This window comes from Tripterygium wilfordii, chromosome 16, assembly GCF_013401445.1.
Source record: "Tripterygium wilfordii isolate XIE 37 chromosome 16, ASM1340144v1, whole genome shotgun sequence".
Lineage (NCBI taxonomy): Eukaryota > Viridiplantae > Streptophyta > Magnoliopsida > Celastrales > Celastraceae > Tripterygium > Tripterygium wilfordii.
Window position 1 is genome coordinate 9,657,749 of NC_052247.1, and position 16,031 is coordinate 9,673,779.

At 36.7% G+C, this 16,031-nt stretch overlaps 2 protein-coding genes across 6 annotated transcripts; one reads left to right on the forward strand and one right to left on the reverse strand.

The window, feature by feature from the left end:
- The first annotated feature begins 32 nt into the window (after positions 1-32).
- Positions 33-2,091, forward strand: LOC119980773 (putative lipid-binding protein AIR1). Its single transcript, XM_038823568.1, has 4 exons — positions 33-93; positions 215-280; positions 1,291-1,364; positions 1,738-2,091. The coding sequence occupies exons 1-4, from the start codon at positions 33-35 to the stop codon at positions 2,089-2,091; spliced, it is 555 nt and encodes a 184-aa protein (XP_038679496.1).
- A 1,255-nt stretch (positions 2,092-3,346) lies between these two features.
- On the reverse strand, positions 3,347-13,193 carry LOC119981468 (oxysterol-binding protein-related protein 2A-like). 5 transcript variants are annotated; one of them, XM_038824595.1, is made up of 12 exons: positions 13,043-13,193; positions 12,319-12,811; positions 10,442-10,798; positions 9,148-9,244; positions 8,290-8,711; positions 6,765-6,920; positions 5,703-5,870; positions 5,466-5,606; positions 5,082-5,312; positions 4,864-4,983; positions 4,070-4,261; positions 3,347-3,640 (listed from the first exon to the last, which is right to left on the reverse strand). In XM_038824595.1, exons 2-11 carry the CDS (start codon positions 12,733-12,735, stop codon positions 4,082-4,084), a joined length of 2,289 nt encoding a protein of 762 aa, XP_038680523.1. In that variant the 5' UTR covers positions 12,736-12,811; positions 13,043-13,193; the 3' UTR covers positions 3,347-3,640; positions 4,070-4,081. The 5 variants fall into 5 exon arrangements, with proteins under 5 accessions (XP_038680523.1, XP_038680522.1, XP_038680524.1 ...); XM_038824594.1 differs by having other exon boundaries at positions 12,968-13,087; XM_038824596.1 differs by lacking the exon at positions 13,043-13,193 and having other exon boundaries at positions 4,864-4,977; positions 12,319-12,735.
- Positions 13,194-16,031: the final 2,838 nt, after the last annotated feature.

The following is a 16,031-nucleotide window of genomic DNA, read 5'->3' on the forward strand; positions in this document are numbered from 1 at the left end:
GAACAAACATTTGTCAAGCCCAGGTCCAGCCCATGAATGGATCCAACCCAGAAGTTTACATGGACTGTAATGCATTTTCAATGGATTTGGTAGGTAATAATGTCATCTTAATTATTGTGACTCGCTTGTGAAATTATAAAATACAGGGGAGGATTAAGATATACACAATACGGTCTGACATATCATTATGATCACATGATCTGCATGCATGCAGTGGGAGGGGCTCCCATTTTTGCTATAGTTGTAGCTACAATTATTCCCAAAACCATGTTAAATCATGGTTTGATTTGTTTAAAAATGATATATTAGAGTTTAAGAGTTAGGAACTAGTGTTTAGGGTTTAAGATTTAGAGTTTGGTTTTTAGGGTTTACAATTTAGGAGAACAACTGGGCGATAGCCTAATTGGTTGTCTCTCCAGACTTAAGGATTAAAGGTGCTTGAGGTTAAGAGTTCAAAACTAGTTGAGATATTTTCTAGGGACTCCCTGGTTCTACGGGCCTTATAGCCCACTTTTGGGGGGCATCGGCTCTTACCCGGAAGGGCTTCGTCCCGGTCTAAGTGTTTGTCGTCGTAGTGTGAGTTGTGATAGTCAAACTCAAATTTAAAACTAACTCAGGGGTCACAAAGTGGCTGTTGGGCTGGGGCCTACCCAGCTACTAAAAAAAAGTTAATTCATATTTAAAACTAACTCAGGGGTCACAAAGTGGCCGTTGGGTTGGGGCCTACCCAGCTACAAAAAAAAATTAATTCATAATTTAAGATAGTTTTGGGAGATTGTAGCAAAAAATTGGAGCTCCCCCATCCCAATCGGCATATTACAAACAAGTTAAATTTCCAATTTCTTACCCTTTTAACCTAAATTTATCTAATTTTTTAGTTAGAAAATTCACAACACAAACAAAAAAATCAATAGTGAATGCTTTGGCCTGAGCCTGCACGACTTTGTTCTTATGGGCCGCCACCTGTGGTACTTAAGTACAGAAAATGCATTGACTGTGCGAGAGAGAGTTGATATTGCTTATAAACCCCTTGGTTGGGTTGTGTCAATCCAATGTGAGATTTTTAATATTGACACTCTCTTGCATTAGTGGACTGAACATCGTCGGACGACCGCTTAATGATGCCATACTCCACCAGTCTATGTCGGGTCCAAAGACTCAATAGAAAAATCAACACACAAATTATAACTAGGATTTACTGCAAGAATCTTGACTTCTCCTTCAATAAGAGAGGTCATATCCCTCAAATATGAAAATCTCATCACCATAAAATTGAATATATGTTGTCAGAACACACCAAAAACGCCAATGATCAAAGATTCGTTACGGATGAGGGAGATCTAGAGCTAGAGAAGAAAAATCCTGTAAAATCTTTATTCAACATAAAAACATTAAAAAAAATAAATTAAACGAAAGACATTAAACCCATGGAGGAGGAGGAGGGAAGGAGGAGAAGATTTGGATCTCTCCTCCTCCCCAATCAGTTGTGAAGATGAGATGAGAGTTGACAGATTTTTTTTAGAGAAAGGGAGATACGTTTAGAGAGAACACTATTAACGTCTAAAAATTTGACAACTCAAACATGGTGCGCTGTTCTAAAATTTATAATTTCCTGCATGGGTCTCGTTCTAAAATAAATTTTAAAGGCAAATCTTCACCTATAAAACCCCAATCTAACTCCGACATACATTTCCATCACAAAGCTTCCCTCTCATCTCACAAATAATTTATATTTAGTCTTGGAAAAATGGCTTCAACGCTTTTGCATCAGTTGCTCTACTTCTTCTCTCATTCAATCTCCTATTCTTCACATTGGTCAGCTCTAGCAGTAACACCCACATATGCCCTAGAAGTGTTCTGGACCTGAAGGTTTGTGCTAATGTTCTCAACTGGGTGAACGTAAAGGTCGGAGACTCGAGCCCTTGTTGTAAGCTTATTGACAACCTGGTTGATCTTGATGCTGCTGTTTGTCTCTGCACTGCACTTAAAGCCAGCGTGTTGGGAGCCAAACTAGACATCCCGGTTTCATTTAAATTGCTGCTCAATGACTGCAACAAGAAGGTTCCAGTTGATTTCAAGTGCGAAATATGAAGAAAAATCATCTATGCGCGGATGGCTGGATGCTCTCAGTTGAATAAATCTTGTTTTGTTGCGCCATTTGATATTAATCTGTGTTGGTTTTCATGTATTGCGTTTAGTTTGATTGATTTATTCTTTCCTGTGTTTTGGTTATATGTTCCCTGCTCAGTATTTCAGATGTATGAATAACGGTAGTTCTACATAGCCATAATATTTCCATCTATAATGGTCAATGACTAGGTGGCATTCCACTTAGGCAAATCCACATGGCATTCCCTAAAATCACTCTTATCTCTCTTGGGATTTCAATTCTCTCTCCTATCTCTCTCCCTCTCCACGAGATGCTCCCCCACAGGATCAAAATAGGGTTTCTTCCTCCGACGATCATTTTGGTCAGAGCTTGGCTGAAAATGGTAGCCCTCTGTTCGGTGAGTCGCTTGGTACCAACGATGTGAAGAACCGTCATCGAAAACGGTCGGATCGAGCTAGTTTTTCCGACGATACCCAAAACTTCATGACGTGATTCTGGTTGACTGAGCGGTCGTTGGAGGCTAAGATCGGTTAGGTTCCACTCCTTGTCAACTGGGGGTTCTTTTGAAGGTAGTGGCGATCGGATGACGAAAGTGTCATATTTGACCATGGGGGAGCTGCTAATGATGTATATCGCTTGTTCTTCTTTTGTGCACACATATTTCAGTATGGCAAAGTAGATTCTACAACAAATTTCCTCTATAAAGGCCTTATTAAAATCATCAGTGGATAATTACACTGTCAATGTAATAAGTCACTAGTGATTAAACATTGCATTGCTTGATTATTTAACTCAGCAATAGCTTATTACACTGTCAATATAATTAATTATAATGTCAATATAATAAGTCATTGGTGCTTCCTTCCTCTTTTTCCATATCTCAAACGTAAAATCTGCATTTTTTTGTGCTTCCTTGGTTGTTAAAAGTTCACCTATTTCCAATCAGGAGTGAATCAAAACCAAGTTTAAATCTCTTTATTGACAAATGAACTTAAATGAACCTCGCAAAACTTAAAACGAATCGCTGCTCCATTTTTGCTTGCGGATGTTGCAGCAGAGGGAAAAAATAGAGAGAAGAAAGTGAGGAGAGAGAAGAAAGAGAAAGGAGCGAAGAAAGATATATGAAACACCCAAATCTCCAAGACTCCAATTAGAGCACAGACCAACGGGCACACATCATTTCACCCAAGCCAATTGAAATTAAAGAGACCTGAACACCACACCAACAGGCATGTCTTGATGAAGGCAGCAATAAATTTTCTTTTCTATTTATTCTTACCAAGAAAAAACAAATAAATACCATGATTATATTGTCAAGGCATAAATGCCAGGGGTAGAAGGGAGAAAGAGACCAATAAAAACAATATTACAGCAAGATTTGCGCTAAAGCTATGATTCATCAATAACCTGAGGCCAAAAATTTTACGATTCGATCGTCACTCGTGCCAAAGTAATCATCATCCTGCTAGAATCTTGGCAATGCAAAGGACAGGCCTCTTGGATGCAGGTCTTGCTCTTCCAGTCCACCAACTGCATTAAAATGGCAAGAGATAATCAGGTCCAGAAGGACCAAAACACCAGGTACAAATGGTGGTATTTGGTTGTCAAAACATATAATCAGTAGCCAACACTACCGAGTAAAGTACAACTTTCAAAGCAGGAAGGAGTGGGAAGGTTTCACACTATCTTTATAAACTAGGTCCCCAGCATTACCAGAAAGCTGCATTGTGTAACCTGGCAGCAAATATCAGATGTACTCAGAACATGCTGGATGCGCCCCATAGCATCCATGCGACCTAACCTACTATAATACATTGCACATCCAATGGGAAACCTATAACAAATTATTTTGCTGCTTCTAGTAATGTGAAAGCCATAAATTATCGTAATGGGAGCAGCATTATGGTGTGAATACTCGGAATTTAAGGTTGCCAAGGTAGTTTCAGAGGGAGAACTTACCTAAATGAAAAACTAAGAGCCTTTAGCAGATTCTGTAAGGTCTTCACTTAATTCACCAAATATATCTGGACATCCATCCCAATTCCCCTGCTCTCGGGATTCCCAATATCCCCCCACATAGCGAAATGGTCCTGTCTCACCTTCTCTCTGGAACCATCTAGGCTTCCATCCATTTTCTTGTAATTTCCTTGACTGCATAATGGATGAGAAGCATACGATGAAGATAAGGAAAAAATATATATATACACAAACTATGGGGCATGATTTTAAAATCAGGCCCTTGCTAGAGGCAACTACTTCTCTTGTAGTAGTTGAAATTTTCAAAAAATTGTGATTAATAGGTGTTCAAAAATATATTGCATGCAATCAAATCTCGAAGAATACGCTTCAGTTGATAAACAAGTTGTCTGCATCTAGTTTTTGTTATATGCCCCAACTCTAAACAGTCAAGAGGTTGGACATAGATGTCACAGTAACAATCAGTCCTCATCCTGTGCTATCCGCAAATCCTTTTCTTGTGATCAATTCTCAGTTCAATAAATCATTACCAAATCTCACAACCAGCTTATCATATTTACTCTCTCACGATTGCATTCTATTTTATGGATTTTCCAACTACAATTTAGTTTTTCCTTTTTTTTTGTCCAAATTGGCAGCTATGTAATTAGTTTATCAGCCTGGACAATATCTTCCCATTGTCCGTTAGGCTGTATTCTCTCTTTTATTGATTGAATACTTTTCTACCCAAAAAATAAGAAGAAAAAAACACAGGAACATAAAGGGGTGAAACATACAATCCTTTGCCTCATCTCCAACCGTTGTTTCTCTGCATTTGCCTTCTCGTATTCTCCGTTCTCCAGATGCCGCTGGTCTGGTCTAAGCCTGGAATCTGTGGGTGGGAGCTTCTCCTTAATCCGTTATCAAATACCCAGGATCAGATAAAACAATTAGAAATGCAAAAGATGGAACAGAAACTGCATATGTAAATGTTGATTCAGTATATCATCTCTACCTGCAGTCCTGGTGTCAGTTCATTTAAAGTGATCGCAAATGATGTTAAGTTGTATCGGGTGAGATTAGGAGGTGGTTTAGTACTTTTCCAAAGCAAGGAGGCACCATAAGAGGGATTGAAATCTTTTGGCTTGGCTGTCTCATCACCTTTATTATAATACATGCTGTCATTCCATTTTCCAAACAATGAGGCAACTTTTTTGCCCATTATATCTTCAACGAACCCATTAACCTATGATGATGCAAGTGGAACAAATTTTTAGAATAATAAAATAGTATCTGTTAGAATACGTTTAATCAGATTCAGGTGTACCCTAACATGTGCAAAGGAAGTGAATTGCAAAAGATGCAATTTGATCAAGCTAATAGAAATTCGACATCAAACCTGATGAGGATTTCGATCAAGAATAGTTGGCTCTTTAAACTTGAGTTTACATGAATATTGGCCATTGCCGCGTATGTCCATCATCCCATGGTGATCACAATATATTTTTCCCAAAATAAGGTTAAAGATTTTTGTTGTAACCTGCGGTAGAGAAGAAGTTTTCAATCATTTGTAACACAATAAGTATGAAGGCATAAGATTATATCTCAAAGAGCATAAAAGAACAGCAGACCAGACCTTGCTCCACTGGAATATTTCACCATCATCAAACTCTAGCGTCAAAACTCCAACTGGATCAAGCTGAATTGATCTGCCCCAAAATTTTGTGCGGATATTGCTGTCACCCCAGAACTTCCACCCTTTACCTTCACATTGACAAGCGATAAGCGTTGGGTGATGACTGACCTGTTTCAGATTGAAACATCATTGAAATATACATGGACCAGAAAAAAATATAGTAGCTGATACAATTCATATTTTCAGGAAGTAACCATCATTTATTCACTGAGAATCTGTGCCTTATTATTCTGCATCGCGTACCCATGCCCTCTTTGCCCAGTCCAAATCTCACAAAAGATCCCATTACAAACCTTTCCTTAAGTTTGGAAAGAAGAAAATAGTATTTTTTCCAACTTCCAAAGTACTGATTATTCTTTCTTTGTGTCTCAGATATTCACATTTTGTGAAAGATCTTGATCGAAACTAACAAGGAGATTAAATTGCCTTACTCTTATTAACTGATATCAGAAAACAATGTCATGATAAATCTCCATTTAAGAAACTGGGCTAGCTATTTCTTTACAAAATTGTGATCAATCTCATTTGTGGCAATTATGCCAAGATCAACTCCAACATTTTCAATACTTCTCTGATAATTCTTCAGTCTAACTTCTATCTTTCTCGCTAAAGGGAACTTTAAACTACTCTGCAATTCTATTCAGAATTCAAACCTCTTATCCTAACTTCCTTTCTTTCTCATAAAAAAAATAGTTCAAAGAGTCGATGAGCAAAAAACCTACTGGAAGATGATCATGAGATAATCTTTTTCCTTTCCATAACTATAAAGATTACTTGATGAATTTGAATCCAATTCATTCTCTTCTCAATCCTTTTCAACTCCATCTATAACAAATTCTTAAATAGTACAGGAAGCATTGCTTTTCATGACTGAAATATAAAAAACTTGTGTCATCCCAGCTAAATTATAAACTGAATCAACTCAAAGTTCAGCGCTGTTTCAGCATGTCTCTTTTCACCATTTGTTATATGAATCTGAAAGATTATTTCTTAAATGCTTACCTTCTCAGAGAAGAAGCGAACACCTTTGTCAGGATAGTCTGCTTCATAAGTTTCCCCAAGCAAAGGATTGAAGGGTTTACAATGCCGACCTTCAGAGGAAGCATACCCAGAAACTGCGAAAGCAGCAACGTTTAGTATTCGCATGAGACTGTCCCCCTGTACAACAAAAAAAGGCCACAAGGCAATGAAAATTAGTTGATCTAGGAACAAATGTCATGTGATGCTCACGAAACATTTTATGCACCAACATGTCAAGGAGTACAAAAATAATACATGTCTTAAAATTTATGTCATAATTGCAGCAGCACCAACTTTGCATTTTATAAACAAATTGGTTAATGGACATACATTGGCAGCCTTCATCATCCTCAAACCTATAAATCCTTAAAGCAGAAATACGTGATGCACTATCTTGCTTTTGTAATACAGACTCCCAAGAAAATGACTAATTATTGAGACAAATTAAACTTTAGAGCCATAATGGCCATCCAATTTATTAAAGCCAAATTTAAGTGATTGGATGCAAACGCTATAGCAATTTGTATGCCAAGAGCTACAGCAATAACTTCAACACTCTTAAGAACCAAGCAATACAAAAGGCCATGCTGTCTATCAGACATTAGCTTTACCCAGACCATAGACAAAACGTATGTTCAAGACACAATTCAGAAGAGTATCAAAATATTTCCCTATCTATGACTAATTATTGAGACAAATTAAAATTTAGAGCCATAATGGCCATCCAATTTATTAAAGCCAAATTTAAGTGATTGGATGCAAACACTATAGCAATTTGTATGCCAAGCGCTACAGCAATAACTTCAACACTCTCAAGAACAACCAAGCAATGCAAAAGGCCATGCTGTCTAACTGACATTAGCTTTACCCAGGCCATAGACAAAAGGTATGTTCAAGACACAATTCAGAAGAGTATCAAAATATTTCTCCATCTATGAAACAGCAAGCTCAACACATAAATTGCTATACAGTACAAATGAGCAGGCTTGCACTTCCTTTACATTGAAGCAATGATTCAGTGCATTTTATCAAAAATACTGGTCAGTAAAAATAAGAAATATGATTGTTTTTTCCCCATAAATTAAACAGAAAATGATATTTTAAATTAAGCCAACCTTTGATTTTCTCATACTCCGTTATGTATCAATATAAATTGTTTTAAAAAATGTTTTATCAATCCAAGAAAACGCTATATTTCCAAGTGAAACAAAATGGTTCCAATCAATAGCCACCAGATACATGCCCATAAAAAGGTAATTTTAGTAGCACTCATATGCATTCAACCAATCACAAGTTCAAAATACCACAAAAAAACTAATTGAACAGGCCTACTACTTCAAGAGAGTAACAAAAGAAGGCAACGGACAATAGGCAGAAAAAATAATGTTTCAACCACGTGGACCTCATAGATGTGCATTATGTCCTAACCACAGAAATTGCAGGTTCATGACACAAATACACAAATGCAGCACAGAAAAGGTAAAGAGCCTGTGTGCATCAAACATACTGCTTTTCCAAACTCATATGCTCGATCCAAAAGATATGAGTACTCCATGTCCTCGAAGCATTTTTGAAGGGAAGATATTGGTTCATTAAAGTAAACAGGAAGACAAACTCGTGTCAGATCCTTTCCCACGTTGTCTTTTATCAAAGACCAAAGACTGACTCCTTTCTCTTTCTCAGCGGGGTCAGGAAGCCTTTTCCGCCTTTCCATGTGCAAACAATCATAATTACTTACTTCCTTCACTGAATGCATCTTCTCCACATTACCAAAACGGCATTCAGCTTCGTCAAATCCTGTAAAGGAGCTAGGACTACTAGTGGGTTCAGTAAAATGTTCTTTTGTGTCATAGAAGGAAACTTCATCTTTAACTGATGCCTCAAGCTCTTGTTTCTCAATTTCATCAGATGATTCAGTTGTGCTACATACTAAGATAAAAACAAAAAAAATTGGAAGAATGAGAACACTGTGAAGAAGCCACAGAATAAATGCTATGTATCTACACAGAGAGAAAAAAATCACTAGTACCGAATTTATAACTTTTTTCTCGAGCAGAACTAAAAACCTATGTAAAGCAGTAGAGTTAAATTCCAAGTTTAGCTATATGAAAATAGAAAGTCAGAAAGAGAATTTTTTTCTAAACAAGAAGCATCCAATTCTAAACCGGACAACCAAAGGCCTCCCTTATGTTGTCATGGATAGCATATCCATGTGTCGCGTGCATTCAAAAGTGTAATGATAGACAGACCAAGAAAGCTGTATATACTCAGAGTCGTGTTGTAAGGAATTAAATATTATTAATTATGAAAGAAAAATATCATTTATTCAAAATAGTGCCAAAGTTACATGTATGCTTGTACGTACCACTATACTTTCCATGCCCTAGAGCAGAAAATTCATGCTTTGTCAATTGATATTCGCAATCTTGAATCCCAGAGGTTTCCACTTCAATATTTGTTGCCTGCTTATGCAAAAAGTCAAAACCAGATGCAACCAAATTTGGCAACAGTAAGAAAAAAAACGATATTTATCAGGGTAAAAGCTTGGAAGCACATTTACATAGCAGGATTTAACAGCAGAAAAATCAAAGGCCTAGAAGGCTTGTAAGAGAGTCTACTTGTGACTGAATCAGATCACCATGGTAAAAGCTTACACTTATGATCTCCTTTAAGTGGATTCATATTTTACCCCATTCAAGGAGATTGAAATAACGACAAAGAGGTTTGTTAAGGACGGCGCACTATAGGAGATGCCAGTAAAATCGGAACTCCAACTTAAAGAAATCAAGTTATTGGTCAGAGAAGCGAAGCCAAACTGTCAAACCATGAACCTCCCAATTCGATTTTCAAGATGCCATACAATAAGGAGCTTGACTGTATCAAGCTATTCCGAAAAAAGATAGTAAAACTTAAATGTGAACAAAAATTGATGCATTTGTATAAGAATGCCGTTAAACTTCTGAAATTTCAAAAACAACATTCTGAAAAAGGAAATGACAAGAAGCACTAGCAAAGCATAATAGAAATATTATTCATACATATCTGGCAAACATGATAAGGCCGATTACCATCAGAGCTCGTAAAACATATCAGAGTTGTGTGCTTCTGATCAGTGAAGTGGTTCTTATGTTTATAAAACATGGATATTCCTTCCATGGGCTTTTCATTGTAAGATGTATAATGATTAATGAATTTAATACCACTTGGCCCACTAAAAAGTAAAAACAGTAGAATGCTTATAATAATTTGAGCATGCAGGAAGAGAAATAAAGTTAAGACATTCAGGCAGCAAGTGACATTGCTGCTATATGTGGAAAAAAATTACATGAAAACTAGAAAGTTCATATTGATAGAACATCAAAGAATAGACTTGATATGAGTAAACAAAGATTAATAACAAAACAACAAGGAAAATACTAAATGGTATGGTAAGTAGAGATATAAGGTTTTACTAGGTTGAGCTCCATATATATTCAACCGCACAGTTATGAAAATAATCAAATATAATGGCCACCCACTACACCAATCCATACTTTGAGAACATAAAGGGTTGTTTCAAGCTTTTGAAGTGAAATGTCAAAGCAATAAGACTCTATCTAATCAATAGCTCTAGATGAAAATAAATTGCATTGACAAAGCATGCTGATCATTTAAGTTACCTCTAGTTGCCTGATTGTATCTACCAAATTGGACCGTTCTTCACAGAGAATACTAAGCTGCCCTTGTAATTCAGAGAACTCAGACAGCATGATCTGCTCACAATCCTTCACAAGGTTCTCATTGATTCCATCTTCAAGTAAGCGCTTTTTAAGTTTTTCTGTAGATATAGATAAATCCGTTGACACAAGGGAGAGATTATTCAATGACCTCAACGGAATGAGGCTCCTAGTGGAAGCAAGAGCTTGTATCCAAGCTTCCCGATCTCTTCTTGAATCAGTCCTTAGATGAAGGGTCTTAGTAGCTGTGAATATGTAGAATCGCCGATCGTCTGATTTGCTCTCACGAAATGAAGCTATCTACAAGAATGATGACAACCGTATCAATAATGCAATACCTATAATAGTCTATCATATGGTTCAACATTGTTCAATTTGAACACTAGCCATAGATAGCAAACTAGGGAAACAAACATCAAAGTAAATCTCCTGATGTAAACATTACTGAATTCCTTAAGAGAAGCCAATATAAGCAGATATAGAGCTGATATGGACCAGTAGAAGCGTACCACATTCACTCGTTAAATGGCAGACAGTGCATATCAACAAAGGTTTAACTATTTTCCAATTTTGGTCGCAAAATAATCCATGCGACCATACCCTTTTGCAACTTCGAGAAACAAACGCTTACTTAAACCAAGCCAAAAACTGTAAGCTCCTAATGACACCAAAATTACCTGGCAACGAACACGTGAAATTCCAGGAGTCGAAACCAAACCAGAGTAAATATCAACGGTTACTAACACAACAATAACCTCCAAATTACTTCCGTCTACAGAGAGCAGGGTGAGCAGGAACAAGACAATCCAGATCCAGAAGCAAATAAATAATTAAAAAATATGCATAAATATTCAAGAGATGCTATGCTCAAATGTTTTCCCTTTTTGATAAAATCTTCTGAATGAAAATGAAACCCACAGTATTTTAAAAACAAAAAATTACCCAGTCTAAGCCAATCCCTATCCACCGCAGCAAGTCAATATCCAAACAACAAAGAAAAACCCACTTGGACATATTCAGAAGCGGGACTCCATCCCCACCGTTCGATCACCGCACTATGACAATTTTCCTTTTTCCTGAAAAAACTTCTCGGCTTCTCACTTAACAGCTAAAATTCAAAATGATTATTTAAAAGATAATATACTTCACCGTAAAGAGAGGAAAAAAATGACAGCTAAACCAAACAATAAACCCTTCCCAGTAAAGCAAACGGAAAGGGGTCTGACGAGTGAGTTTTGATTGGAGGATGCGAATTTTGAGAAGAAAAGAAATGAAGAACCAATGATGTAAAGATCGTTTCAGAGCTAGAAATCCATTCACCCAATCCCAATTGTGATCCCACGATGAGTAGGACACGACCAGAGCCTCAATACCTTCTAGGCCTACAGGCTACCCATATCCCTCAAAACCACCTGCTGATGTGACCCAACCTACACTAACAATCAGTAGGACTGAATACCTGAGTATAAAGTGAAACAGGAAATTGAAATTGCAGAAAGAACGATGAGAGAGAAACAGCACCTTTTTGGTTTTTAGCAGATCACGAGTAATCATGGAAGGCAATGCCAGAAACCTGTGTGGTTCGAGGAAGAAAAAGGGGACTAAATTTGCTCAGATAGGGAAGACCTTTTCAGATATCAAAGTCCTTTTCAGTCCCCCCCAAAAAATGACAGAATTGGTAAAAACTTCGATTAAGTTTTTTTGAATCAAATTTTTTCCATTCACAGAAACCTTTTCAGCAATAGCGCCAAAATAGATCGTACACTTGGTAAATTTCTTTCGCTGAATACGAATCAATCAAATTCAGAGCATCATAATACCTTCAAATGAACAATGCCAACCCTCTTCCGCGGCTTCCGTCGACAGCCATTGCCGTCAATTCTCGCGAGGCGATTCGTCGAGATTTCTCCGATCAACCTTATGTCATCCGTCCGAGCTAGCAGATTCAGGTTCTCCGGCCGGCGAATCTTCGAATAAGAAAGTACACCTTTCCGCAGTACGAACCACCTGGATCTCCATCCCATACCGTAATTGGTCCACTTATAGAGGACACCAGCGAAGGTGGCGTCAGATCCGGGCGAAGGCCGAACCGCATTGCCGTCAGATCCTCCCGAATCCACCAAAGAACCTGCCGGCAGAATCCTCGCCCTCGTCAAGGAAATGCTCGGCGATTGGTCTCCACTGACGGTATTATCCAGTGAGATGCAGCACAGCGGGTGCAATTCCTTAACTCGCATTTTCAATCTCTGATTACAGAAACAACTCTTTCAATTATCACTCATAAACTTTCCATCGTCGAATACCGTTGTATTTCTGCACCGAACAAAACACAGTCACATTCATGAACATGTACAGCACATACACAACAAACAAACAACACACACACACACACACACACATATATATATCAATACGTAGAGATTGAATGTAGTGCACAGAGAGAAGAGGATTTTGTCTGTGGAGGAGGACCTGAGCTCTGAAACTGAGAGAGATTCAGGAAGAGAGAGAAAGTCGAATCGATATAAATAAGAACACGGCACTTACATTTCTGTGCTTGAGGTATTGAAGGCAATGGTAATTACGACGGTAACAGAAGGGTAATTGAGTAAACCTAATAACCAGAGTTTTGAATTTGTGAAGCTTCTGCAGGTGTTGCTCAATGCTCATCAGAGGGAAGGAAGGGTATGTATCGCGAAGTATCGCGAAATATCGCGATATTGAATATTTTATGGTAAGTTGGAAGTTTGTAAAAAGAAGAGAGGGAGGGAGGCGTGTGATCTTGATATAAGCATATGGATGCATCGTAATCATGAATTATTAATTCAACAAATCGGGATTGGTTTAAATTAAAACAGATAAGATTTTTGTTTTTAGATTCGAACTCGGTTTTAAATCGGATAAAAAATTTGTATTTGAATTCGGATTTCGGACATATATATAATGGACAATGCTAGAGACTCCCAAAAGTCCTTCAAATCTATGTGACATTAAAATACATACATATAGGACCTACTTTATATCCAACACTTCACATTAAATGAGGATCTTTTGGGGTTACTTTTTGAGGGTCTCAAGTATTAATGCATTATCCATATATAATTCATATACAAACTTAGTTTAATCCAGATCGAATAAATTTGATCATCCAGACCAGATAAAGTCTTGTCACTCTAAGTTGGAAGTTTGTTAAGACATAATATATACCACATTGGTAAAGACAATCTTCCAATGGGTATATATATGTAAAGTCCACTTCTAAAGACCAACTAAGCCTTTTCATGAGCTTAAGTGACTTGGACCAAGGCTCAATTGTTGGGCTCACGAAGATTAAATCAGTAAGGGTAATCAGATATATCTATAGGAATTGGAATCGCCTTTAAAGATAATTTGGTTTATTCATGGGAATTGAAATCCCAAAATGGGAAATATAATTGGGCATATATAGAGTGTGGATTTCTAATAAAGTTTGTAAAAAGGAGAGAGAAGGAGGCGTGTGATCTTGATATATAAGCAAATGCATCGTAATCATGATTATTATCTGTCAACCACACCACACCACATTTGAAAGATTTATTTATTTCAGTTTTTTTAGGTGTCTTATGAAGTACAAGTTAAAGTAAAATTTGGTAACTTTTACTTTAATCAATTACTTTGATCAAAGAAAAACAAATTAGATCAAAGAAAAAGTCTTAGGTCCGTTTGCTCCACAATTTTATCATTAGCATATATTGTAGTATATATTATAGATAATAAATGGTTGTAATAAATGATAGCATAAATGGTTATTGAAATGTCGTTAGGTATTTGGTTACACTTTTGTTGAAACAATATAAAGTCTTAATATTGTTGTGTAAATTATATGGAGGGGCATAACTATTTAACGTTATATAATAGTAATAAAAAAATCATAAAATAAGTTATAAACACTGCATAATTAATTAAAAATAATAATAACTTTTTTTCATAAAAAAAAATTTTAAAAAAAATTGAAAAAATACCATAACTCATTCAACACTGCATAGTCTCATATATATTGATAAATATATGTCCAAATTCACATACCCTTTACGATCATATTAATACAATTAATATATTAATTGTCTACCATAGCCTTGTCTCTTTCACACCTCAACATTTGACACACCAAAACTGAAACCCCTAAAACTTATTCATTTTTTTTGGTCTTTCAACTGCTGTAGATGATACATGCAGTGATAAAGGCGTTGAAGAAGAAGATGGAATGGGGGCTGGGCTCTATTTCTCTCATGCCGCAAGGTCATAGACCCAGCCACTTCCACCATCGATGCCATTCTTCAATCAGCGGACCAGGTATTGAAAGCTGCCCTCGAGTCCATTTCTTGTCTAAATAGTGTGCACAAATCAAATTCAAGACAGAAAACTCTGATCGGCCTCATCGGAGGAGTTCGCACGGTAGGAGTTGAGAAGAGAGAGCTGTTCGCGAGGCGGGAAGGGTGGGTATTAGCGTCAATATGCTTAAAACGAAGGGTATTTCAGTAATGTGGAGATAGAATTGTCTCAAAATTGTTTAAATGGCAACAATTTCAAAATGACAATAATATTGTGTTAGAATTGTCTGGGATTTCGCACCCAAAAATTGATGTTTGGTGTGCACACACGATATATGCTACAAGAACAATAAATTGTTGTGTTATATTGTGCACCAAACGCAGCCTTAGTTTGACTAGTCTATATTTTGGGTTAATTTAATGTTTATTAATGTGATCAATGTTTTTTGGCAGGGCAGATTTTGCAGGGACTAAAATCACTAAATTGGGACTAGTCCTTGTTGAATATTATTTTCACTTTCTATCATGAATAGCTCAAAATTTAAAAATTACTATGATTATACTTTTATCGGTAAACATTTCATCCAACCACTTAGCTTGGGTGATAATTTAATTGGTAAATGTTTCTGATGCCAAACTGTATGAATTTGAGAGGTTCCGAATTCGATTTCCATTGAGAATAATAACATCGGAAAATGTCATTTAAGTACTCACTTGACAAATGTTGTACGTATAAGTCCAACTTCCATATAAGTACTTATTTTTCATAAAAGTACCTCTTTTAAAAATTAATATTTACAGACGAGGTGTGGATTTCTAATAAAGAAATACCTAGATCTAAGACACCTCCCCTCCATTTTCACCACTGTCATCGTCCGCCTCCATCTCCTCTATTGCCACCGTCGCACATCCACCATCATCTTCGTCGTTTTCTTATTCTTCTTCGTCCTCATCTTATATTAGAGATGTAACATGAAATCTAAGATCATAATTTGAGATTTGAGGTGTAATATTAGTTCAGATTTGAGATCGTACAGTTATAAGTTATTGTTTTAAAAATGTAACATTATACATTCGACTTCTTTTGTTAATCCTCTACGTTTTGAAACTGTAACATTATACAATCAAAATATTATCATTATACGACGTAGATGGGCTTTTTAATGTTAATGTTTGAAACAGTAACATCACCATGTTACTGTTTTTTTAAAAACAATAATATTAGA